Source organism: Cydia pomonella, chromosome 6 (assembly GCF_033807575.1).
Source record: "Cydia pomonella isolate Wapato2018A chromosome 6, ilCydPomo1, whole genome shotgun sequence".
In the NCBI taxonomy this organism is placed as follows: domain Eukaryota; kingdom Metazoa; phylum Arthropoda; class Insecta; order Lepidoptera; family Tortricidae; genus Cydia; species Cydia pomonella.
In genome coordinates this window covers 12,373,782-12,401,340 of record NC_084708.1, presented here as the reverse complement: position 1 = coordinate 12,401,340, position 27,559 = coordinate 12,373,782, and the positions used below count along the sequence as shown (strand labels likewise).

At 35.6% G+C, this 27,559-nt stretch overlaps 1 protein-coding gene across 2 annotated transcripts in view; it reads left to right on the top strand.

Moving 5' to 3' along the window:
- The first annotated feature begins 1,347 nt into the window (after positions 1-1,347).
- Positions 1,348-27,559, top strand: part of LOC133518989 (lachesin-like) — a 145,589-nt gene continuing 119,377 nt past the window's right edge. For both annotated transcript variants that reach the window (XM_061852823.1, XM_061852824.1), the window contains exon 1: positions 1,348-2,616. In XM_061852823.1, the coding sequence (XP_061708807.1) occupies positions 2,466-2,616 (151 nt within the window). In that variant the 5' untranslated portion in view covers positions 1,348-2,465. The remainder of the gene's footprint in view (positions 2,617-27,559) is intronic.

The following is a 27,559-nucleotide window of genomic DNA, read 5'->3' as shown; positions in this document are numbered from 1 at the left end:
TATATGAGACCAGGCTACCAGCTTTGTGACGCCTGTGCCTTTTATGTCTCTATGTAGTTTTCCAGCCACACTTCGTCGTGCTTCTTCACTCCCAGGCATAGGTCTCTACGCCACTCGGGTCTCAATGCTGCATGTTCTTCCCAGTCGCTGGTACCGATGTCAAAGTATTCTATGTCGCACTTGCAGGAGTCCCTAAATCTTAAACATCGGGCGCCCCACATGTCCTTTTGCATTTGCTATCTGACCCATCTTATCAGCATATGAAAAGAGTTTCACTGGCGTTATTGTTTAGAGTAAGTAGTCCACGTTTCCGAAGCGTATGAAGGGGCACTGAGCACGTACGACTGGTATACGAGGACTTTGGTGGCTACGCTGAGCTTATCATTTCTCCAAACACGAATGTGAAGACGTCCAAATGTAGACGAGGCTTTGCCTATTTGAGAAGCTCTTTCCTTGCCAAAACGCCGCAGAGGGGCTTACATTGTATGTAAAATTTGAGCTCTACGCCCATGAGTTCTGATGATGAGATGCATGAGGAATTGAGGGAACTCCTGAAATCTTATAGACACACATATAGCTATGTATGTATTATCATCAACAAACCAAGAATTTGCATTCAGAAAGGTGCCATTTGATAAAATAGAACTGCTGATAAATACCAGAACGGAACTCTTCAACAACGCGGAAGTATTTCGCGTTTGGCCTTCTTCGTTAAGTTTTTTACGCAAGTAAGGTTTTTAAGGAACTTTTTGGCAAGGTCCAATTATGATGATGGGTTTCATGACAAATTAAGGGAATATTTAGATTAAGCGCGAAAATTTTTAGTGATATGAGTGTTTGGCCAGACAGGAACAAGTTCTTCAGAATGAAGTGTCATTCATAACAAAAACTTCAAACTACACATGAGAAATAAAAGCTTTGCTTTAAAGAAAACCGACTTCAAAAAGGATTAAATAACAATATTATCCATTTTATATGTGCTGGCAAATGACAGTTTTTAATTTGTGTCTTATTGGCACGGGCTGTTCATTATTAATTCTATTATACCCAGGTAGGTATAACACGTATATGTATTTACATACCTACTCGTATTTATTCACACTGCACATTATATATTAGGTATGTAGGTACCTTACCTACGCTAAATCGCTAAAGGTTAATTTGTTAAATAGGTACGAGTAATCAGTGTTTAATCAGAGTTATTTGTTATTTTCCACTAATATACATTTACTTGTTAAGCTGTTTGTATTGTATTTACAGTTATCTGCAACAATATGTTACACAACGAAGGCCGCAAAAATATCTGATACGATCTTATTTGTAGAGCATAAGAGCGTGTCACATATTTTTTCGGCTTTCGAAGAGTAACATATTATAGCAGGTGACTGTACCTAGCGACAAATCATTTAATACTGAATTAATTAATAAACAATATTAAATTTGAACTGGGACATAACGAAGCTAATATGTTTGATGCGGTTAATATAAGCAAGTACGAGAACTAGGAATATATAACGGAAATGTGAACTCAAGGAACTACGACGGGCGCTTTTATTCCATTGTGTTAAAGTTCTTTTTTTCCTCGTTGACCAGAAGTTTCCCTACTTATCCCAAATCTAGACATTTTATAGGAGATAGTAATTTATTATGTTATAGATTTCGATATATTGTCATCTCGTACCTACGAAGCATTTTCGCTACATATCGCGAATTATTATAAATATAGACACTTGTAAAAAAGGCAAATTGGTGTGATTATCTGATTTGAACAGAATTTATCAAAAAATTAAGGCATTAAACGTTGTATGCATAAACAATTAAAAGTTTCACGTTATACAAACTTTTGTAAAGACCTCGTGTGTACGAGATGTTTAGAGAAGCTACAAGAAAAGGTTAAGTAGTATGTTTGATACTTTACCTGCACTCGTAAATCCGTGGGCGCGTTTTGGGTGCTATCTTAATCGCCGTGGTAGATATATTTACGTCGCAATAAGTTATCAGGAGCCTAATTACGGCCGCGAAACCACCTGTCCGCTATCGTCTGTCTGTACATAGGCCTTCGCATATACTTCCGTGCGTCTTACGCGCGGTCCCTCCCCCGTGGCGCGATTGGTCGGAGCGGGAGGTGCGCGCGCACCGGCCCTCCTCGCTGTCTGGAGCGATGTTCGGACTCCGGAGGAGCCGGTCGCGGCCGCGATGTGTCGCCGACAGTGCTGTCGCGACCCCTTCGCATCGCAGCGCGGACCAGACGCTCCGCACAATCCGCAGAGACCGTGCGTTTACTGTACCAAAACTATATAAAAACTTCTTAAAAACTAACTATAGACATTAGCTCATCAAGTAGACTCTCTGTAAATAATAGTTACAAAAGTTATTGTTGTTTTAAAAAGTTTCAAAACTTTTTATACGGACTTAAACTTTTGAAATTAGTATTAGTGAACTATTTGGCTCTTTGGTGATGTGAAATGGGTTGGCATCGCAAGCAGGTCCGCACGGTGCCGCGGCCGATGGTGAGCTGGTGCGCCTGGGCATGCGCGCTGCTCGCCGCCGCCGCGAGCGCTCATGCGGATGTCGACACCTCAACGGGCCTTGGAGACAACACACTGACTAATTCAGGTACCTAAAATTTACTACACCAGTTAAGTAGATTGTTTTTTTTTCAAACTTACGAACCAAGTAAAAAAAAGAAAAGAAGAAAACAAATTAATTATACCTTAGACGGAAACCAAAATTAAAATTACCTACTTACATAGGGTCGTGCGTGTATTTACGATTATAAAATGTATAGAGGGATAAACATAATTACTTAAACGTTATTAATATTAGCAAACACTTTTATAAGTGATACCTTCTTCCCTTAATAATATGTAGGTCCCTTCTTATAATGTTCCGGTTAATTAAAATAAATATTATAGGAATTATTACATAAATTGACTAAGCCCCACAGTAAGCTCAAGAAGGCTTGTGTTGCAATAATTATATACATTTATAGTGTAGGTAGTATGAAAATCTAAGTATTAGAGCAAACGAAATGTATCTTATGTAGCAGTTTCAATAAGAATTTGTCTCCTACTCGTATCGAGTTGTAATTTAGTTAGACAGCTGGAGATGACCTAATTGTAATTCAAGCCATGTTGTTAAATAAGGAGAGGGGTCCACAAGAAGATCAATGGGCAAACGCCAAATCTTCATTCTACGAGTATTTGTACCAGTTATTAATGTAGGCGAGGTATTAGAATAAATAGTAACAAAGGTATAGACAGGGTTATTTTTGCTGGTTTTTGCTCATGTTGCTTAACATGAGAAATTTTCGAATAAGTAACATATATATTTTTTTACTTTATGCTTACTTAATAACTTATAATAAAATTATCAAATATATCATAGCTAAATCTGGATTGGCACCTATTTCGACTTTAGGCTTTAATATTTGTTTTTTTTTCTAGATACCTATATTAATTATACCTGTGTAGAGTATATATTACCTAGTCTATTCAACTAGGTACTGACTTAAAACTAACGGTACCTAACCTCAGTAGTAAATAAATACATTTGAGTAAAGTCTTATTTATCCAATACTGAGTTATCTTCCAATTGTTTTATTAATCTCGGTGGGCGGAGACGGAATAGAACAACACCTCTTATGTACGTAATCTGAGATCGCTCACGCTCAGTCTTACTCATTGGAAAAAAAAGTGATTTATTTTTATACATATTTCACTATTTTCTTGTATGAAGTGTTTATTTTTTATTCAATAGAGAAACGTCAATCAATGGGTGTATTGTCATTACACGTGTATCTATTTAATCCATACTTATTACAAGTACTGAGTATCTTTGATTTTTTTCAATAACTTCCTAACAAACGCGTGATCTCTTATTTGTCGTATATTTGGCTATAGTGTATCTATAATTATGATTAATATATTATCAGTTTAACACATATGGCTTAATTAATAGGAACTAAAATATTCAGTAATGTAATTGCAAATTATATGTAAGTGCATGTTTTCTCACGAATCATCATCATTCGCTTGCCCTTATCCCATTCATTTTGGATCGGCGCAGCATGTCTTTTCCTTCCATATCTTTCTGTCACCCGTCATCTCATCGTTCACTCGCGTTCGTTTCATGTCATCTCTTACACAATCCATCCACCGTTTCCTAGGTTTTCCTCTGCCGTTCCATCCCTCCACATTCATTCGTAATACCTTTCTCGTCATATGACTTCCATCCCTCCGCATCTCATGCCCATTTCTCACGAATATCTAAAAGAATATAAACTATCTGAAAAATTACTATTTAATGTATGTATTTAGAGAATTTAGTGTACTGTGCTAAATTTCCTTCTTTTCCGTATCTGAAGGGTGACAAATGGCTATTACTTAGTCCCAGCGGCCCTGATGTCTGACTGAGTTATTATTTAATAACTAATATTATCCGTAATAAGTGGGGAGTGGAATTCGGAAAAATATAAACTTATAAATTTCGAACTTAGTGAGTTTATAATTTTAAAGAAAAACATAGAGAACTAATAAAAAAACAGTCAGGCGTAACCCTTAAGATAATACGTTTTACAAATTGTATCAAATGTTTTTGTAAGTAGCACTTAGGAACTCACGGAACGCGCGTCCGACAATACTTAACTTTTTTACTACTTTACTTAATACTAGTTTTTCATTTTACTTAAATCGTAACGTGATTAAAATCCATGCAGCATGTGGTTGGGAGAAGTTCTAATAAAATCCTCTTCATTTAATTTGATTGAATGATTCTGTAGGGCGCCGTGGTCAGGTAAGTATCTTCGTAATTCACTGTTTTCTACTAATATGAAATAGGTCCTGGTCCTGGGCGCGGAAAACCTATTCTGATTTATGAATTGTTATTGACACCTTAAGTGCAAATGAGATGCCTTATGACACAACTCTAATTGCATTTCGCGCACACTGCTCAGCGTCAGCGATCAAGGTTATATCAAAACAAAATCAAAACCTTAAAAATGTTAAATAAAATCGGGCTCTTTAAATATTGATCATGAGATATATAAATAGTTTTATATTTTACTTTAATTTTGGTTGTAATTGTTACATTAGGGCATTAATAATTCACAGGTTTGTAGATGAGCGGCGCATGATCCGCGATCTGACTGGGTTAGTCTTATTATCTAGTTAAAAAAACAATAGAACACAAACACATTGTAAAGTCTACCTTATTCAGAGGATTATACAGAGGCATAAACCGTAAAGCTCTAAAATGCCACTATAATATGAAATAATTTACTGTAACTTGATTCAAAGTCAACAGCTTCCTTATAATAAAAAAAAACTATTGTACTCGTATGTTTGGATGTAAAAATTGCAAGCTGGACACTTCAACCCATGCCGCCATTTTTTGATGAGGTAGTCACGGCTCTAAAATCCTTGATGCCGGCAAAGTTGCCAGGAATCGACAATGTGCATGTTGATATGCTGATATCGCCATATCTTCAACGCTACTGTATCCCCTATAAGGGAAGCTGTATAAGTACCCGTCGAGTGGAAACAAGGACTCCCGGTAAAAGTCCCAAAGGGTGATCTATCTCGGTGCGATAACTGGCGCGACATCACACTACATTCAGCTGATGCCAAAGTCTTGGCAAAAGTCCTGCTCAATCGCATTACACCAAAAGTAGCTGATACTCTGCGCGAAGAACAGGCGGGATTTCGTCCGGGTCGCTCCTGCACTGACCACACCAACACCCTACCTATCCTTATAGAACAGTGTGTTGAATGGCAATCGGAACTGTTCTTGGCTTTCGTTGACTTCGAAAAGGCCTTCGACACTGAAATAGAGCGCGATTCCCTACCTATATCGTCCGCATAATACATGCAGGGTGGTTCATGAAAAGCAGCTTAGAGCGCCGATACATATATCAGCCGGATACAGATATCAGGATGATGTCAATACGTCATGCGTAATGTGGTATCGAAACCGAGAGGTATACGATGGGACACGAACGTTTTAGAGGACTTGGACTACGCGGACGACAACGTGTCGATTTCGCCTACTCTTGCTTATCTAGAAGCCAAACTTCAAGTCTTAAAGAAGAGGCTGATATAATGGGCCTGCGAATTAACAGACGTACGACGGTCAGCCGGCGAGTTAAATCAAGTACAACGGATCCGCTGTTGCTGAGGGGCGAGAGCCTAGACTCAGTGTCAAAGTTTGTGTACCTGGGGAGCGTACTGGATTCTGCAAAGGTGAAGGCGGATGAAGACATCAACAGCAGGATATAGACGATGAAGGCTTCGCTCGCTCAGTTAAAGGCTGTTTGGGAGTCGAATGTGCTCATGCGACGTGTTAACTTTCACTCTTCGAATCCATTGTGAAATCTGTGTTGCTTTTTGGCTGCGAAAAGTGGAGAGTGACTAAAAGCCTACAAATAAACTTCAGGTCTTCGTCCACAAGTCCCTCAGATAGATCCTTCGCGTTTTCTGGCCAAAAACCATTCGAAATGAAGACGTATGGAGTATATGCCGGCAAACACCCATTGACGAAAAAAATCGCGACACGGAAATGGAGATGGATTAGGACAGGCTATTCGAAGAGAGGAACGAATAACGCTACCATAGTTTTCAGTTAGAAATCGCCGGACGGAAGCCGTGGCTCCGGGCGCCCCGTACACTCTTGGAAACTGTCCGTTATAAGTGAGCTACGAGTACGAGCCGTCGGGTTGATCTAGAGCGAGGCTAGAAGGCGAGCTGAAGTTAGTAAGCGTGGCGCGAACTTGTGAAGGCACTTTGCACCTCTGGGGTGCTTTAGGACATATTTGGACAACAAAATGTTTGGATATTTGAATATTTAAGCTAATTTACATTGATTTTACGGCTTAACTCACGTGTTTTTTGGTCACTCGCGCGACTTATCTCCTTTTTCAGCACTAACAGTGCGAGTAGCATTTAGGATGTAAATATTTATAGTTAGCATTTCTATGGTGTTTATTTTTATGTGAAGATATCTACGCTTCAATTAAAACACTACGCCTGTAATGGTGTAGCGCTTACCGATATATAACATGATTAAAATCGACAGTCCACATTCCTAAAAAGCATTTTTACGCACACATTACACAACGTCGGCGATTTGTTTACTATAGAACAAATCAATCAATCTGTCTTTGTTACGTCATTTACCCCCGTCTTATAACCCATTCAGCGCTAATCACGAGACGAAGCATTTCTCTACATACCGGGAAACCTATGTTATCTGCTACGACGTAGCTCTACGACCGTTAGCTCAAAGGTAAATGTGTTAATTTACAAATTAGTGTTCAAATTCTTTTCTTTTATAATTTTTTGCAGTAGGCAAAAAATGTGTATTAATACACAGTTGTTGTCATATCAATATGTTGCAGGGTTATCATTTTTAAACTTTGATATCTTATGTTTCCGGATGTTGTGGCCTGCTAGATATGAATTACAATTACGTGGGATTTTACATCCAACATTTCCAACATTTTAACTTAACGGTAAAAAGTAGGCATATTTTTTTTTTTATAACATCACCGATATCACTAATATATAATGGGTTCCGTACCGAAGGGTGATAAAACGAACCCTATTAATAAGCTTACCTATTCGTCAGTCTGCCCATCTGTCGGTTTGTCTACTATACTGTGTCTTTCTGCCAGTGGGCTCTTGTCTCAAGTAGTATTGTGAATTTATGAATAAATAATAAATACTATGTGTGCCTGTTTTATTTTACAGTTACTAGTTACATATTGCATTCACGTTGTTACATTCATACAGCCCTTACTTAGATTCAATTTATAATTTCCTATTATTCGAAGAGTAGCTGTCAAAATATAAACAATTCGCTCCCTGTAAAACTGCATACTGAAGAGCTATTTTGAAAAAAATTATTTCATGTAACTGTGACACATACATTTTGTTAGAAAAAAAAACTGTTTTTAAAAAGGGTTAGTACCTAATACCTAAAATTATACCTACTATGCAAGTGTCACTTCACTAGCTCAATATTACAGTTCTAGGTTTCAACTTTTGACGATTTTAAATTTGAACGTTGTCATGTCACTATGACTAAGTCTAATTTTAACTACGTTTGAACATATAACAAAGAAACCTGTAAAATTGGGCCAGCGACATGTAAGTAACCATAATTGCAATTTACGGAAGCACTCGTACCTGATCCTGATCCAAGCAATCCAAGCGCGATTGGAGCGTGCCACGCAAATTTAGATCACGTAAGAAGTAATCGTTCCTTACGGGATCTAAATATGTGTGGTGTGTATCGATAGCGTTTGGATCGCTTGGATCAGGCTCAGTGCGGACGCATCTGTACATTGCAATTATGGTTTACTTGAAATCAATTGCAGCTTACTGAATCCCATGAATTATTCTATAGATTTTGTAATTTCTAGTAAAAATATTACTGAAAATAAGAGTGCTGCTTTATTGTTTCCAAGCAAACTATTGTGAATTTGAGTCATGGGATTAGTAAAACCAAGAAACAAAACAACCAGTAGATAAAACTTCTCGGCTTAATAAATTCCATGACTTTTTTTATAATTCCTAGTAACAGGTATAATAAAACCCATAAAAAAAGTTACTAATAATAAGAAAAACTATTCCTGTTTAATTTAAAAGCAAGTATTTACATTATTGAATTCAAATAAAAGTTTGCTGGTTTTTAGTAAACAGTATTGTTATTCCAAGGAGGACAATTTTTTTTGGTGTTAGTAAATACTATTAGTAAAAACTGGTTTATAACCGTTAGTATAATCTCCTTGTCCCTGGGATTCACTAAAATTTTACTAATGATAATATTTTTTACTTGTTCCTAGTAAAAAAAAATCTCCGTGTATACTTAAATCGACCGGGATATAAACCGTGATTGCCTTTTATATTGTTTTTATTGAGCTCCGATATTTCGACACTGTGAGTGTGGTGTGCTTAGATAGACTAACAAGTGTGGACGCGACCAGTGGTAACGTTGATAGCGTACGCAGCCGACGTTGCACGCATGAGGGTAGACCACAGACCACCCACCTAGACGCCGCAAACATGCTCAATAGTATGGGGACCGCGCGTATCAATTTTTTGATGCCTACTATGACGTCACGCAAGCGATTTTGTGATGTGCAACGCTATCGCCACGGTGATCCGATTCAAAGACGGTAGGTTTTAAAGAAATCGACGTTTTTATGATTGATTTTATATCGATTCTTTTATCGAATATAATCGAGTTAATGGACAAAAATGCGAAGCGATTCCAATACAGTCGGTGCTATAGATTCGAAAATATATTACAATATGAAGAACATAACAATATTATATAATCTCTCCCTTTATACTTAAGCTTAAACTTCATAAAGATCTGTGTAACACGAAACCGTCACAAAAATCGATTATAAATACCATTTCACAGCGATACTGCATGAAATATCGCAAGTGTACAACACTAGTGGCTTAAAATCGACAAAATATTCCAGGCCATAATTGTTGAAAAAAAAAAATCGACAGAATATGAGAAAATCCCTCCTACCATGCAACTAAACGATGCCCGAAAGTATCGTTTGTTTTGCTGTCCATTGCGACCTACAAATAAAAATGCCTTTAGTGATGCACTCATGCATCAAATATAAGCCGTTATGGATGGATGGGGCCCTTCATTCTCGATAGATCCAACCAATAGATCCAAGATGGAGTCTTAGTGAGAATTTTTTTATTCGTTAGATTCCAACTTCCGGCCGATGATCTACGAGAACTTTTTTAGTAATAGATCCAGTTTATATGACAAATGCATCTAGTGGACTTCTTTTTATCGCAAGATCCAATCTTGTATCAATCAAAAAATCTCTACCTTGTTAATTCTACTTGAATTCAATAAATAAGAAAATAGAAATGGAATAACAATATATCAAACTTTGCGCGCAAGTTCACACAATGCTATCACGACTTATACAAATTTAAAAAAATATAAAAAAAAAATATACAACTCAAAGCTTACCTAAGTTTATAGATCTGCTAACATACTAACAGTTAAAATAAAGGTTACGTAAATCCTTAAGCACTCTGACAGACCGCATATCTGTTACTTTTACAATAAATAAAAATTCAAATATATATATTTGAATTTATTATTGTAATAAATATTCTCTTACACACAAACTAAACGAATGTACCTACAATACCTAACAGTTTAAAAATAAACCAACATATTGTCCACGAGTAAATAATATACATAAATACTAACTACATAAATAAAATACTAGAAACATATCTATTAAGTAAATCAAAAAAAATATTGTGTGTATTGCATGCTGGATCTATTGAGTATGAAAAAAATATCTTTAGATCCATTTTGATAATAGTATAATTTAATGGATCTAATGATATAAAGAATTTTCCCTATAGATCCAGTTTTATACTGTCAACATAAATATTTGGATCTAACAAGAAAAACATTTCTCACTAGATCCATTTTGGATCATATAGACTGGATCTATCGAGAATAAAAAAAAGGAGGAAGCCGACTCTCCGCAGAGTAGAATCCAAGCTCGACTTTAATATTAGTTAGACACACCTTTCAAATGGAAGTATTGTGTCACATATCGAAGACCAATTTGTCGATGTTTACAAAATCACTCAGAACAATCTTTAATAATGGCTGTGATATTTGTGAAACAAAGACAAAATAACGAAGCTCTTCTTTTTTCAAATTAACGCGCCGTAGAATTCGAACATTCGATTTTTAGGGTTCCGTACCTTGAAAGGGAAAAACGAAAGCCCTTATACTTCCTCTCTTTGTTGTCCGTCCGTCCGTCTGTCTCTCTGTCAAGAACCCTTCTTCTCAGGAACGCGTGGAGGTATGGAGTTGTAATTTATATAGTACTCAGGTTTACTGTCCCTTGGAGCTGTGAAATATCAAACTTCTAAGCCAAACGCAATCAATAGACACAGCCGTTTTATGCCGCAAATTTTCGACACTCGCAAGGAATCAAAACCTACAGGGTACTTCCCCGTGAACTCAGAATCTTGACATTTGGTACCAAGCAACGTCTTATAGCACAGATAAAGGAAAAATTGTGAAAACCGTAAATTTTTAGTTACAATCATATAATAAAAATATTTTTAATTAATAATACAAGATTTATTTAACTGCCCTGTTAGTATGTATCGGACAAATCTTGCAAGTTAAATTTGACCCACTTCCGGTTGCCGATGAAGCTGAAAATTTGCATACATATGTAAGTTGGGTGACAATGCAATATTATGGTACCATCAAGCTGATCTGATGATGGAGACAGGAGGTAGCCATAGGAGCTCTGTGATAAAACAACGCAACCTAATTGTGTTTGGGGTTTTAGAATTGTCTCGATGTATATATGAGTATTAGTTGCCTGTGAAAAAAAGTACAGTCAGCGATAAAGCTTGTATCAAAAATTAAATTTATGCCCAAAATCTTATTGATATTAATATGACTCTATTGTCGTGATGGGTGAACTTTTACTTATATACCTACAGGTTTGTACGAACCCTCGGTGCGCGAGTCCGACTCTGCACTTGCCGGTTGTTTTATTTATTTTTTCCAGTATTGCTGTCTAAGTCGGTTATTCGTTTTCATGGCTTTCTGTGCCTACATCAGATTTGGTAATTTTACATTAATTACAATTCGATATCTCACTCATTGAGAAAAATGGTCTTGACATGTCAGACAAACCAAGATATATACAATTTTGGTATATGCAAATACTTGGTATATACAATTTTATTCGTTTTTTGGATAGCATAAATGGAAACAAACGTAGATAAAAGGGTAGGTACGCAGCTCGTCTAATAATGCCAAGTGCATCGCTGTTAACGCGCTGATAGCCAGTCGTGGCGATGTCAGTAATTTGGCTAGTCATAAATTACTCGTTTAACTGAATTATTCGAGCCGAAAGCATTCCTCTGCTATACAACGCGATCCATTTTCATTCCCCTACACTCTCGTGCGGCCACTGATATGTAGGCATCCGGGTCTCTTCACAAATGAGCTTTGAATCAATGACATTTAATTAACGGGTAAATTGGTGACGAGGTTAGCATCGGAAAATAAAATTATTTTGCTGGCTATAAAGGTAAATTTGCGGGAGTTTGGGTGTTGGATGCGACACCGAAAATACCGGTTTAATTAGAGCAGAGGCGATTTTGGCAATTTTGTATTTATCTTCCTTCCCCGTAACCAAGTGGGTATTTCCAGTTATGCGCAGGATGATTTCAAAGATCATATAAAAAAGAAAACTACTACATATTATACTACACACTTATCTCAGTTGCGAATTATACTTAGAAAGTTTGCTAACTTTATAGTGCTAATATTAAGAGTACAACAAAATTTACGTGTAAATACTATTAAGTTGAATTTCGCGATAGAAGAATTATGCAATGAATATAAAAAGTCCACTTTATTAATTGTTTCTATAAAAAAAACTTTTAAAATGTGTACTTCAATTAATTATCAGATAGATTGTTTTGACTACTAGAAACAAATATATAAACTTAAGTGAACTTGAAAAATTGCTGGTGCGTAATGAACCAAGCCAAAATAAAACTAGAAACAAAACTAGCTCAGTTAAGAAAAGGCACTATTCCATATTATTTTGCCCGTGCACTCGAAAAAACTTGCAGAAACTGTAGAAAAGACTCCTTCACAATGTTCCACGGAAATTAATCAGACAAAAAAGGGAACAATAATTTACTACTTTCCTGTAGTAAAAAAAGAATGGGTTTTTTCGAGCCTAAAGATTCAATTATTACTGATTTTTTAATTATCCACCAGAATATAGCTAGTATATTAGAAAAGCAGGATATACTATAATTAACATTAAATGAAATAAAACAAGACTACGTTCCGAAACATCATATGTCTAACGGAGACAATTTCTTAAACCGGGTTATGAAAAATACGTAAGTCTCTACAATTATGACATGGCAGCTGGATTTTGCAGAGAGAAACAAAGAGGGAGAACATGTTATTTTAGCTAAAAATGGTCTAAATTACAGAGAAATAACATTTGTAAAGAATCTGGCCGCGGAAAAAGTATTTGAGGTTTGTGGATCTATGCCACAACCACAACAAAAGCTTGTTCAGGCCTTTACAGAACCCCGTCATCTAACCCAAAAATATTTTTAGATAAACTAGATTTATTGCTTCAACGAGTTACAAAATATATATAAGACAAATATGGCATATCGTAATAACTGGCGATTTTAATATAAACACGCTGATAAAAAGCGCTACTGGTAATGGAAATAGAAGATCTCACAAAAAATTATAATTTGAACCTTACACTTAATGTACCTACTCGCAAGTCCTCATGTATAGACCACTTTTCTTAGTAATGTCCCTCATGCCAAGGCAACCGTTCTTCCACTTCATCTGTCCTGACCATGACACGGCACAGCTGTTGAGCTTTCCTATTAACATGGCAGTACCGAAGCCCACTACCTTCTATATCTATAAGAGAGACTACAGCGTAGACAACTTAATAAAATTCAAATACTGTTTGCAGAACGTTTCTTGGTCAGAGATCTACGAAGAAACCGATATAAACAGGGCATATAATAACTTTCACGAATTGTTTTGTCTCTTCTACAATCTTTGTTTTCCCTAAGCTAAGAATAACGGTAAATAATATCCACAAAAACAAACAAAACTGGATAACTAAGTGTTTGAAAGTGAGCTGTAAAACAAAACTTCAATTAAGATACAAGTATTATAGAGATAAAAATGAAAGACATAAGACTATGTACACTAAATATTCGAATTTACTAAAACGGTGTATTTACAATTCAAAAAAAATACGAACATACAATTTATTAAATAAACTCTAATAAATGTAGAGCATAATGGTTAGTAATAAAGAACTCGAAAGCCACCAGTAACAATAGAACGTATCATGCATAACGACACGATAGTCTCAGATCCAGTAGAAATCGCCACTGCCTTTAATGATTTCTATGTAGAGTCTACGCACAGATTACAAAATCCTCAGTCCATAAAGACTAGCAATAATAACACTAAAAGCAACTCCATGTTTTTGAAACCAGTGTCAGAAACTGAACTTAAAAACGTAGTCATGTCTCTAAAAACACCAAATCAGAAGGCTATGATGGTATCAGTACAAGCATAATTAAGTCTTGCATAAGTGAAACCGCGGCCATTTTAACATACTTAGTAAATCTATCATTTCTGTCTGGAACCTTTCCTGAAGCTCTTAAAAAGTCGGTAGTCAAACCTCTATTTAAGAAAGGAAAAAAAGAGGACATGAGTAGCTACCGCCCAATAACATTAATACCTATACTACGAGTATCAAAAGTCTTTGAGAAATCCATGCATAAGAGATTGCTTGATTTCTGTACAAAATATAGTATCATAAAAAAAAGAACAATTTGTCTTCCAAAAAAACAAATCAACAACATTAGCCATTTTCTCGATACTAAAGCTAATATTATCTAGTCTTAGCAGTAATTACTGGACCACAGGGTTTTTTTTTATCTATCTAAAGCTTCGATTTCGTTTCCCATTGTCTATTATAAAAAAACTCGAAACACTCTGAATTCGAGGGACAGTTCTCCAATGGATATCATCATATTTGGAAAACAGATATCAATGCGTCCAAATTACAAGTAATGCGAAACTAACGAGATGACTAACTACTCATCTGGATTTAGATACAATATATACGGAGTCCCACAGGGAAGCGCTTTGGGGCCAATATTATTTTTACTTTACATTAATGACATCACTGACATAACAAACCACAATTGTATTTTATTTGCAGACAACATATCCATGATTGTGACATCCAATAAAGATAATTATACAGTTAATGACCACGAACAAGATATTATAACACAATCAGTAAAGTAAAAGAGTGGCTATATTCGAATAACTTAAAAATTTACATAGAAAAATCGAAATTTATGAATTTTAATAAATCAATGAATCCGAATTTGAATATTAATCTGAATGCTTCTAGCATTGAAAATGTTAAGCAGACTAAATTCCTAGGATTAATTCTAGATGAGAATCTGAACTGGAAGGCACAATTAGAGAACGTAACTAATCGGATAAACAAATATGTGTTTGCACTCAAACAACTCGGTAGAGTTACTGATACCAAAACGGCAATATCCTGCTATCATGCATACGTAGAGTCCGTTTGGCGCTATGGCTCAATAATATGGGGTAATAACACCGATTTAAATAGAGCCTTTGTTGCACAAAAAAATGCATTCGTGCAATACACGGGATGCGACCAGGTGAATCATGCAGACCACTTTTTAAAACGCTTGTTTTTTTGGCACTTCCTTCTCTTTATATATATGAAATGTGCATGTTGGTTCATAAGCATAAAGATTTATTTAAAAAAGCCTGTGATACCCATCCACGCTCTTGCCGAAATCCGGATAGACTACTTCCTGATGAACATCTGAGATTAACGAAACACAAAAAAAGCTGCACGATTATGTGTCTTAACGTGTACAATACATAACCTAATGATATGAAGAGATTAAATATTATAGCGTTCAAGCGACAATTGCATCAATGGCTAAATAACTACAATTTCTATAGCACTAATGAATTCTTGGACATGAAATTTAATTGATTAGACTTGACTTTTATAACATTAATATATTGCTATTATAAATAGAGATAGTATATACGTTTTGCATGATAGCTTATAAGTTTTGTACATTTTGCATACCATTTCTGGTTAAACATAAAACGTACCACCTATCGTATAAACACCTATGTACCTGGTAATGTTTACAGCAAATAAAGATTCTTATTCTTGTTCTTATTCTTACTGTATAGAGACTAGAGTGACGAACCTTCTTAGGGTTCTGTACCTACTCAGCTTACATACCGTCTTATAGTTTCTCTATGTAGAACGTCTTTCTGTCTGTTCGCGTGTTCTTTTACATTAAAGGTAGACAGATGAAATCTGGCATGGATATAGGGACATATACGAATAGGTACTTATATATATTAATCACACAGACCACGCGCAGCTCAGCGCTACGTAAAGTGTTTTTTTTTGCTTTAACAGTATTAAGTGGGGTTTCGATGGATAGGTAGGTATTTCAAAATGAATAAGATGCTGAGGCGCAATTTCGACTGGAAACTTATAAAGTACAATTTTGACTACCGAAAACTACTGTCTAAAAAAGACTTACTAGATTTTTGTGGGATAATTTCAACTGGTATCCATAGTAAATAGTGATGGGACTCGTGTCTACTAAAACCAGTCGATAATGTATCTACAGGTTTACCCATCTTTTTTTCTTAAAAAAACTTATACAGTAAAATATGTATGCGTAATAAAATAAACTTGTAGCCCTTTACAGGTTCAGTATTTTTAAATGTGGTATTTATATCGATAAAAACCTCGAATTGTGTACATCACCGGAATTTTTCCAATTTTTAATAAAATATGGAAGGGAAATTTCAACTAACAAAAAATCTAAAGTAGTCGACATCTCAATTTTAGTGGGGTTATTTAAACGATCGCCAAAATACTATTTATACATAAACTACATTCGATTAAGTGTCATACAATCATAAAATAGGCTATAAATATGCGACTTACCTTTGAAAAATGTATATAAACACATTAGAAACCACTATTTTTATACAATAATTTAAGGAGCCCACAACGCACGTGCAGACAAGGAATTTTGTTGAAATAGTGCATTGTAGGAGAGGCCGGAAAACCGCCTAAAGATGGACGAGTGAGTTTTCGTTTCGCTTTAGCGTTTCCGGCCGAGGCATTACATAGTGCTTTTCACGACTACTGCGAGGAAATAGGAAAATATTTGCATAACTATACGAGGGCTGCCTTTTAAGTTCTGTCGTTTGCAAACCTAACTAATATCATCGTAAAATATTTGAATTTAGAACTCGAAAACAAAAGAATGACTCGAGATCGGCCGAATCGTTTCAGTATAGGGAGCGTGCATGAACTGTAGGAGGCAGCACAGGAGCTGTCAGATTTTTGGCGCGAAGCGTAAATGTGAGGTTTATTGTTCCAATGTAGCCCACAAGATGGCAGAACCTACTATGCACAAGAAAACACTTGACGTGTAAATGTGCATGTTTATGGTTCCGATTTAGACCACAAGATGGCAGACCCTCCAACGCGCACGGTCCCTATAGCGTCGGTTCAAAGTTGACAAATCTCAAAAACTTCGAAGAAAAATTTACGTGCGATAATTTTTTACAACTTCAAAAGAGGTTTAACGCTTCTTCAGTGCTTTGAAGAGTTGACTACTGTTCTTAATAATGAAGCACCATGCCTCCTGAGCACTGTGGAACGTTGGTATTTAGAATTTCAACGTGGGTGCTTTAGTTTTAATGATAGGCATCGTGAAGGTCGACCAAAAACAGCCGTGACTCAGGAGAACATTGATGCTGTACAGCAACTGATCGTCGAAGATCGCCATGCGACATACCGTGAAATAGAAGCTTCATTGGGCATTTCAGGTACCAGTGTTCAAAATATTTTGCATGACCACTTAGGAGTTAAAAAAAATGATCTCACGCTGGATACCACATTTACTCAGTGAAGACCAAATAAGTTTTTGCAAAAATTTCATTTTTGGTACAAGCTTTTATCGCTGACTGTACTTTTCTTTCCACAAGTAACTAATACTCATCGAGGCAATTCTAAAAACCCCAAACACAATTAGGTTACGTTGTTTTATCACAGAGTTTCTATGGCCACCTCCTGTCTCCATCATCAGATCATCTCGATGGTACCATAATATTGCATTGTCACCCGACTTACATATGTATGCAAATTTTCAGCTTCATCGGAAACTGGGAAGTGGGTCAAATTTAACTTGCAAGATTTGATTACAAACAGACAACGGTCAGGTGAAAGTAATAAAAGCTTGTAAAAAACGGCTTGCGCTAGATGGTGTCACAAAACTCTACGAAAATTCAACCGAGGAAACTCTAAACACGTTTACGACATTATCAGTGTTGTGAAGTCTTGGATATATGCCTACGATCCGGATTCTAAACAGCAGTCGACTGTTTGGGTGTTCCAAGATGAGCCAAAACCGACCAAAGTAATACGCTCACAGAACACTTCGAAAAAAATGGTCGCCACGTTTGTAGCGAAAAGTGGCCACGTTGCCAACAACGTGCTAGAGGATCGTAAAACGGCCAATACTGATTGGTATACCAATGTTGGTTTACCAGAAGTTATCAGCGAGTTCCGAAAAAAACAACCCCAGACGTCGTATACCACTGCACCACGATAATGCGTTTTTAAAATCAATTCAATTGAGTTTTTAAAAGAGCAAAACGTCGAAAATCTAGAACACCCGCTGTACAGTCCAGACTTTTTTTTCTTTTTTTTCTTCATTTTTCCAATAATCAAGCAACGACTTCGTGGTCAACGGTACCGAACGCCCGAAGAAGCGGTTGAGGCATACAAAACGGCCATTTTGCAGACCCCGACTTCGGACTTTAAGTGTTTCGAAAACTGGTTCGATCGAATGAATACGAGTAACAATAAATACCAACTAACACTTACATTGTCTTTAGTTTTACCAAACGACAGAACTTAAAAGGCAGCCCTCGTAAGTACTTTAATAGAAATTAATATTTATATTGGCGTGAGGAAAATTGTTGAGAGAAAGCTATGTATTTTTGCCAGGAACATTTATATTTTCTTCACTAGAAGAACTCATTTTTATAGCATAGATATGTGTTTATTGTATTTTTTAGTCAAACACAATTTACACTATTCAGTTCAGTATTTTCCGATCTCGCATTTTTTACTTTTTTATCACTTTTAAGAGGCGTTTTCTGTTATTTACTTCTAACCGACTCTAAATTTAGAAGCGGTTTTGCCGAAAAAACCACAAACAGCTACAAAAGTAAAAACGCCTTAAGCGTGAACTGAATGGTTTGGCGTTTATATATTTTTTTAAACAAGTAATTGGTCCTATAAATAACTAACTAACTAACTAACTGCTTTGGCTCAGCGATCCAAAACGAATCTTGGCCTCCGAAACGAGAGAACGCCACCTGTCCCGATCCAGCGCGGTTTCCTGCCATGAATTGGCATTCAGCCGACGCAGGTCCGCCTCCACGACATCACACCAGCGGTACCTGGGGCGCCCGATCGGTCGACGGCCGGTTGGTCGCCCCAAGTACGCTTCCTTGACTACGCGATCCTCCCCCATTCTGAGTAGGTGACCGAGCCAGCGAAGTCTGTGGGATTTAGTTACGCCTATGATATTGGGCTCAGCCACCAACTCTTCGATCTCGGCATTTTTCTGGATCCTCCAGGAGCCGTCGTCACTTCGGACAGGTCCCAGGATCTTCCTGAGCACTTTTCTTTCCGCTATCAGGAGCTGACTTTCCTCTTTTTGAGTTAGTGTCCAGGCCTCACAGCCGTACATGAGAATAGGCCGAATTACGGTTTTATAGATTCTTAGTTTTGTACTCTTACTGAGAAGCCTGGACACCAACACTTTATGGTCCTATAAATAATCTAATTTTATTTCTGAAGGAAAAAGTTGCGCCAAAAAAAGACCTTTTCACGTCAGCAGCTGGAACAAGGGTAATTTGCTGCTTAAAAACAGTGAGCAAAATCGCATTTTGCTCACTGAGTGAGACAAAATAACATTCCAGTGACCTTCATATTCGAATGTCATTTCAACGTGCGGGGCCTAATACAAGTTCGAAGTATTTGGATTCTATTGTCTTTGTCCCTTTCACGTCATTAGCAAAAAGAAAGAGACAAAAAAAGTGCATACGTAATTCAACGGTATATTGACGGTTTATAATAGACCCCCGAAATAAGTCAGACCGCATCGTTCCAAAACACCCTACGAGTCTTCATTCGTAATAATTAATTAATGAAATAAAAGTTTAAAATTTAATAAAAATACCATATTTTACGTATTTTATTATACAATCAAAACAATGTACTTATACAAATTTACGCAATTGTTACGCAGTAAATAATTCTACTTAACGATCTCTACTTTAGTTGACAAATAGTAGTATCCGTAATTCGGACCGTATCTTACAAAGTTTTTTTTAACAAAAAAAAGTTGACGATTGAGCTGTCAGTTGATATTCGTTAATTCATTATTTTCGTATCATTTTATTGAAATTTCTTTCGTTTTGTTTTATTGCGGTAATTAAAGTTAATTGTTAGAATACCTTCCGAAAACATGAGTGAAATAGTGATGAAGACGGATTACATTTTTTCAGGTTGTATTTTTTGATGGCTGACTGACGTGAAAAATTTTGTGTACTACACGAGATCAAAGTTATTTACATCTCGTGCGCTTTTGAGTCCCTTACTACGCTCAAGATTCTAAATTATTATAGAATCTTTCGCTTGCACGGGACTCAAAACAAGCACTCGAAGAAATATCAAACTTTGCTCTCTTGTTGTACAAATAACTATTTACCATCACCAATGACAGATGATGATAACAATGATCACCAATGACAGATGATGACTACAATGAAACATTGTAGTAATGGTGGTTCAGGTGCTACTGCTATTACCTACTTTCTATCTTGGTTTTAGACCATCTATTGCCACATTTCCGAACAGTGGAGTGAAAACAGAATAGCCTCATAGATCAGAGAAAATTCCGTCTATCAAAGCCATCTATGGTGAAACTATCAACAAGCTTTTCCGCTACCTGGACATAGATGACACTGCAGTTAATAATATAAAACATGGAAGATATTTCGATTAGTTGAAATTTCCCGCAGTCAGGATTGACCCTCTACACCTTTCAGGTGTCAAACGCATTATTTCAAAAGTCTATATTTTTGGAAGATATCGCTCCGTAAGTCCAAAAAATGTGTCTCCAGAAACCTAAGAAAAAAAAAAATTAACACTTAGTAAAGAATTTTAAAGAAAACTATTCGCAACATTCGGTAAAGCCATTTTTCGAGTTCTGATTCCGTTTTGTTCGTTTCGTCCATTGTAGCTTACAAAGTACACCTTTTGAAGCCCACTGTTATGACAGACACGGGACGGTTATTTTTTACTTAAATATGCTTTTTATAATGTCAAAGTCTATAAGATCACTGAAGCTCATGACTAAGGTATCTTTGTTAATAGAAATAGTGCATAATGAATTTTTAAGTCTTATTTTATATGTGTATACTTATATAACTATAAGAGTTTAACATCGTGTAGGACTTAGTAATTATTTTGGTCAGTGGAGTTTAATATTAATACGAAAAAATGCATAGTTTAATGTAGCGTACGTTTGAACAGATTCACAAATAATTTTATTTTGACTGCAGCCTTTCTACATGTAAGCAAATAAATAATAATTATTAAAATAAATTACACAATTATTACACAAATATATTTTTTACACAATTATTTTAATTATTATTATTTAATTAATTTACTACCCTATTAAACAAATGGTATCCACGCAATTTGTACTGTGATTGTAAAAGCGAATAGATTCTATAAAAGTAATGGGAAATAAAGCCATGAGCATTTAGTGGAATTAATACGAACGCGGATACATAATTACTAACGTATTATCAGGGTATTGTGACGGAGGGGCCTATCGATCTAGTTTAACAGTGCATAGCGCAGTAGCATTCGAAACTATTCCAGTGCAATTATTTTAAAGCCACCAACGCCCTTTCATCGTAGTTTCTCGACTGGAATTACCGATAACCGGGAACAGTATAACGAATTAATCAAAATTTCACCTCGGGCCTAATATGAGTCACGATTCGAGTTGAACAATGGGCCGAGGCAAAGTCGAAGGCGCATTCGGATCCGAGTTAAATCAGTACGTAGATCTGGAGAGTTCCTTTGTTGGAGACCGAGTAATGAAAACGCTGGCTGATAATAATTTACGAATAGCAGAAGTGTCGCAATTTAATGGCAATGAAAGCAGGGGTCCGAGGAGCATTCCAGCGGGCGCCGGGCAGGGCGGGCGGGCGACGCGCTGACAACCGTGCCGACAGCAAACTAAAATAATTATCATCATTGTCCCTGGCCCCTGCAAACGCTTTAATTGTTCATTTACATTTGCAACGATGATACCAGTTCCGAACTATTTTGCTCGCCGCGTTTATTTTGCTTGCCCATTCCACTCGTGTTATTATCCAGAGTTAATGGCCTGAAAAATAGTAATGCGCTACAATTTGTTTAATGTTTTAATACAATACATACATATTTGTCATTTGAGCCAATTGAAAGATACACTCGTATTATTGGATTAGTATATAAGTTGATTAACAGATTTCACATCAAAATAAAGTTTGACTTGCATGCATAAAACGTTGCTTCTATGGGTTTGGCCCCTGACCGTAGTTATCATAAAAATACATACATTTTCAGGATTATTTTCAAATTAATTGATCTCGAGATTCTCGAGATAAAATGCATATTTCTGTAGAAATCATTTACCAAAAAGTAGGACGAATAGTCAAAAATATAAAATATTTGGACACAAAAAATTGGATTATTATATATTGCACAATATGATTTCCATACAGCTGAATTTTATCACATGCGTTATTCTTCACAATCTTGTTTCTTCCTATTCGCGATTCTACAATATGAATTCCACGCAGCCGAATTTTATGACAGTCGTTATTCTTAAATTTTTAGGTAGTATTAAATTTTTTTTGTGAATAGAAATGAGATTATGATGTAATAAGTTATTCAAAAGTATACTTTACTTTATTTATTTATTTATATTTTACTTAAATGTTCAGACTTTACAGACAATTTTTAAATTGCACTTAACATGTTTGTTGCATATTACTCATAACATGTTACGTATCGAATATGGTAAGAGTATTCATTATTATTAATAGTTTTCTCTCGTTATCTTGAATGTCATCATTTAAGCAGTCTCTTTCGAGGATTACAAATTAATGATTGTGAAGCATAACGCATGTGATAAAATTCGGTGAAGAAATTATTATTATTATTACTGTACAGCATAACACATGAGAAAGTTCAGCTGTGTGGAATTCATATTGAGCAGAATCGCGACTAGGAAGAAACAATAATGATATACTTATGTAAACATCGAATAATCAAAAAAAAATTGTGGTGGTGGTGCTACTTTAAACAAAATAGATTAAGGTAAAAAACTATTTAGGTCTTATAGAAAAAAAAACAAAAAAATCTGTAAATATAAAATAACTGAGATTGATTTATTAAGTTAGTAATATAAACACAAAAATGAACTAGAAATAACTACACACATACTCCGTGTTTTTATTGAATTCCGTTAACTTCGGGGTACGTATTTTTTTTTTAAATGTATGTTAATGTTGCATATAGCGTTATTTAAGTCAACCAAACAATTGAAATCTGTGATATACGAATGTCATTTCGAACATCGATCGTCCGAGATAATGCTTACGTTTAGTAGCAAATGTATAAAATCGTACCAAATACTAATCAATATGCAAACGGGCCGTAATGCAAGTGTACATGCTCGTTCTCGTAGGGGCTTTTTTAGATAAAAATAAATTATTGATTATCTCTGAAATTGAGTTAATTAGAATACCGCTGTCTTTGAGAGAGTTAATATAAGCTTAGGAATTCAGCCTTGTAATTAAAAAAAACACGGTTTCTAATATCAAATATCAAACATTTATTCAGCAAATAGGCCACAGGGGCACTTTTACATGTCCATTTTTATAAACAATAAAAATTACAAAAAACAATTACAAATATGGAATCGATGAAATAATAAATACTTTATTAGAGATGTATAATGTCTCTAAATGTCAAATTACACAAAAAAATACTATGATAAAAAAATAAAACCAACAAATACTAAAATTCTTTAGAGATGTATAAGTCTCTAAGTGTCAGAGATAAAATATAAACAAGAAATTAAATTATCCTTAGAGATGTAAAGGGTCTCCAAGGCTTGAATTCTTATATAAATAATTAAAAGACAAAAAATTAAATCAGACAAGAACCGAATGAAGTGTCTCACGTTAATGCCACTCAAAAGTTACATACTTATAACATAACATGTAGCCCGTGTAAGCTTAAACAGACCGGTCTCCACAAACAGCACCCGTTCATGAGTATGAAGTGTATCTCAGCCATCGCCTCCCTCAACCTTTATTCGGGAAAGTGGCGACCCGATTGGTGTATATTTACAGATAAAAAATGTAAGCTAGTTCAATGCCATTTGAAGAATGCCCAGAAGGCTGGTGGCGATTCCGAGTTGTTACTTGTATAGCGATGCCACTTCGCTGGACAAGGAACGACTTAGCCCTCTTATCACAATCGGAATAGGACAAACCTTGAAATCTCTAGAACAGTCCTGAAATTTGGTATGCATGTAAATTAAATTAATAGGTTGAAGTATACAGGAACAAATACCTAGGGACTCCGTGCACACTAAGAGGGGCAGTTAGCAACCTGAAAACTTTGCTAGGCTTCATGGAGGAGCTGGGGTGGTTAGAGTAGCGCTACCTCGTTTCACGCAAAATAGGCATGCTACGGATGGATGGCCAGATAGCACAATCGGAATAGGACAAACCTCGAAATCTCTGGAACAGTCCTGAAATTTGGTATGTGTATGTTTATGTTATTTTGGTATGTGTATATCTACAAAAAATGTGTACCATCCAAATGATAGTCATATAAAATCAATACCTAAATACCATGCAACTTACTTTTCTAGTTGACTGGGCTAAAATCATTTAAAATTATTATTATTACTTGTATGTCTTTCCCATCACGGAACAATGGTGTTCCGGACCTTTGGGAGGCGTGCGCGGAGCCGAAGCCAACACGTAGAAGCGCTTTTGACACTTTAATGAAATGTAAGGGGTACACCGAGCGGAAGCTGCCCTTGCCCGTGTCATGGGACGCACGCAGAGACAACACCCGCCAGGGTGTAAGGACTATTTGCGAGTTGATGACTCTAACATATACTGGGCTATTGGGTGAAAGCGATGGACTAAATACTGGGCTATGGGATAAAAAACTGGACGCCTGCCTAATAAAACGGTATTCAATTTTATTATTAGAAATACAAATCGTATTACGCCCTATATCTATATATTTGTATTATACATTGATACAAATGAAAAAAAAACGACCGTACAAATTTTAAATAGGATAAAATATTAATCGTCATTAAACAACCCGGGAAAGTGCGAGTTCGTTAAACTCGCCCGCCGAGGGTTCCGTACAAACTTTCAACTATCTCATGTAACTATAAACATGAAAGATTTCTTAGAAGAGTTTTTCATGAGTAATTCTTCATCATGTGAAGTTTCCATTTTTTTTTATAGGTGTCTTCAATTTACCTGGTGTCATGTAATTTCAAATTTGTAGAGATTTCAACTATCATAATAATAAACACCGCAAAATTGCTAACTAATTTCGAAAATGTTTTTGTTAATTAAAAAAGAATTAGATAATGATACAGATAGTTTATTTTTCAAGTGGCTATATTACAATGCGCTTATGGACGTCAAATAAAGCTACGCCGGCTCTAACCCTACACCTCTGACCCGATACGATTTAAATCCCTCCTGAATTGTAGAAGGGTATCCCAATATGGGACCAGTAAGAATCTCAGCGAGACACATTTCGAAACATTACATTTTATAACTAACATGCATTAAATAAAAAATACAATTTCAATTAATATGCAATAAAAAACGATAAAATAACATACAGTATTAGGTACTTCCTTATAGAAATTTTATGTACTAGATTGCTATACCCTAATTCATAATTAAATTCCATCAAATCTATCAAGAAATGTCACTGTCACAATGACATATGTCAGCGTCAGTATGCCGGGCCAGATGTCAACAACCTTTTATTTATCTTACTGAGGTGACGAACATAATATAATCCGTTTTTGTATGGAATACGGAAGTTAAGTCAAAATATGCGACCGGAAGCGGCAAAACGTCCCACTTTGTCGCTTGCCATAAGGACACCTTGGTAAGTTATTCGTATAAAGATACAAGCAAATCTCGTCCTTATGGCACGCGACAAAGTGGGGGTGCGTCCTATAATATATACGCACTTTTGGAATAATTTCAGTTTACAAAAATACAAACGTTAAAAATGTATACTAATCTTATGTATAATAAAGTAAACGTATACTTTCAATTAGTATAACATAAAAATAATATAACATACGACATACATATGGCTGTTTGGTATAATATACATATAAGTTAAGCTCATTTCATATAACTGTCATAATATATACATATTAAAATATAAATATCATCTTATATAATTAAGTAGTAAAATTAGTAGGATGACCTAGAATTTCAAACCTCATAGAACACACTACTAGGAAAAAAACTGCTAAAAGTGGGTTAGGTTAGGTTAGAACTGTGACCCCCTAGATAAATAAATTGTTTCCAGAATAGGTAGCAGGTTAGGTTAGAACTCTGAGGCTTCGGAAAAAGAAACTGTTAACAGAAAAGTGGGTTAGGTTAGGTTAGAAGTTAGAACTGTGACCCTCTAGATAAAGAAATTAGCACCAGAATTACCACAGAAGAAAGCTGCAATCTGTAATATTCGCATAGTATAGATGTTTCAAATACATTGCTCATTTCATAATAATTTAAAACCTGTATCTGTTCATTAACTAACACACAAAAATATATTTAAATAATGTAATTTCGGTAGTGCGGAAAAAAAAAACAATCGATTATGCAATGAAAAGTACATTATATTTTGCAAAAATACATGCAGTTGACCAAAAAAACGTGTCGTTATTTTATTGTTTTTAATGATATTTGTTTTGTATGTTATATTATTTCAACGTTATACCTTTCTAATGTTATCGTAAACAATGATATATGTAGTGTTTATTATACAATTAAAATTATAGAATTCGTTGTTATACGTATTGCATGTTATTGTAATTGAATGTTATTCCGATCAAAATTATACAAATTGAATTTATACATTCAGAGTGATATATTACAGGTTTGTATACGTTCTATTACTTACCCACAAAGTGGGACGTTGTGCTGGTTTCGGTCACATAGACTCCATTTTCTATACCTTTAATGAAACGCTGCCAACTACATAAATGCAGGGTTTTTGTTCAATGTGTCGCCTATACTTCGACTTTTAGATGTTTGTTATGTATATAAGTATTTATTTATTGACCATATATACAAATTTTCTATCAAAAGTTTCGTCTTTAAGCACTTATAATTTATAATAGTACAAGCCTTGCTCAGTTGGGGGACTAGAGTATTTTTAAAACATGCTGGGTACGGTGACAGGTGTCATCTCCATACAATTTATAATCTTAAAATGCCAAATCTCGCAAAATTGTATTGAGATGATATCTGTTCTTTTCTGAATACCCTTTCTGTTTGAAAAATACTATAAGTGACAGACTTCAGATGCCGAATGAAGTGACAACTTGACTAGTGAGTGTCATGGCCGCTATAAATCCCTAAGGGACCATGTGCAACAAAGTGACATACATACATACATACATAAGGGCGTATTACACTA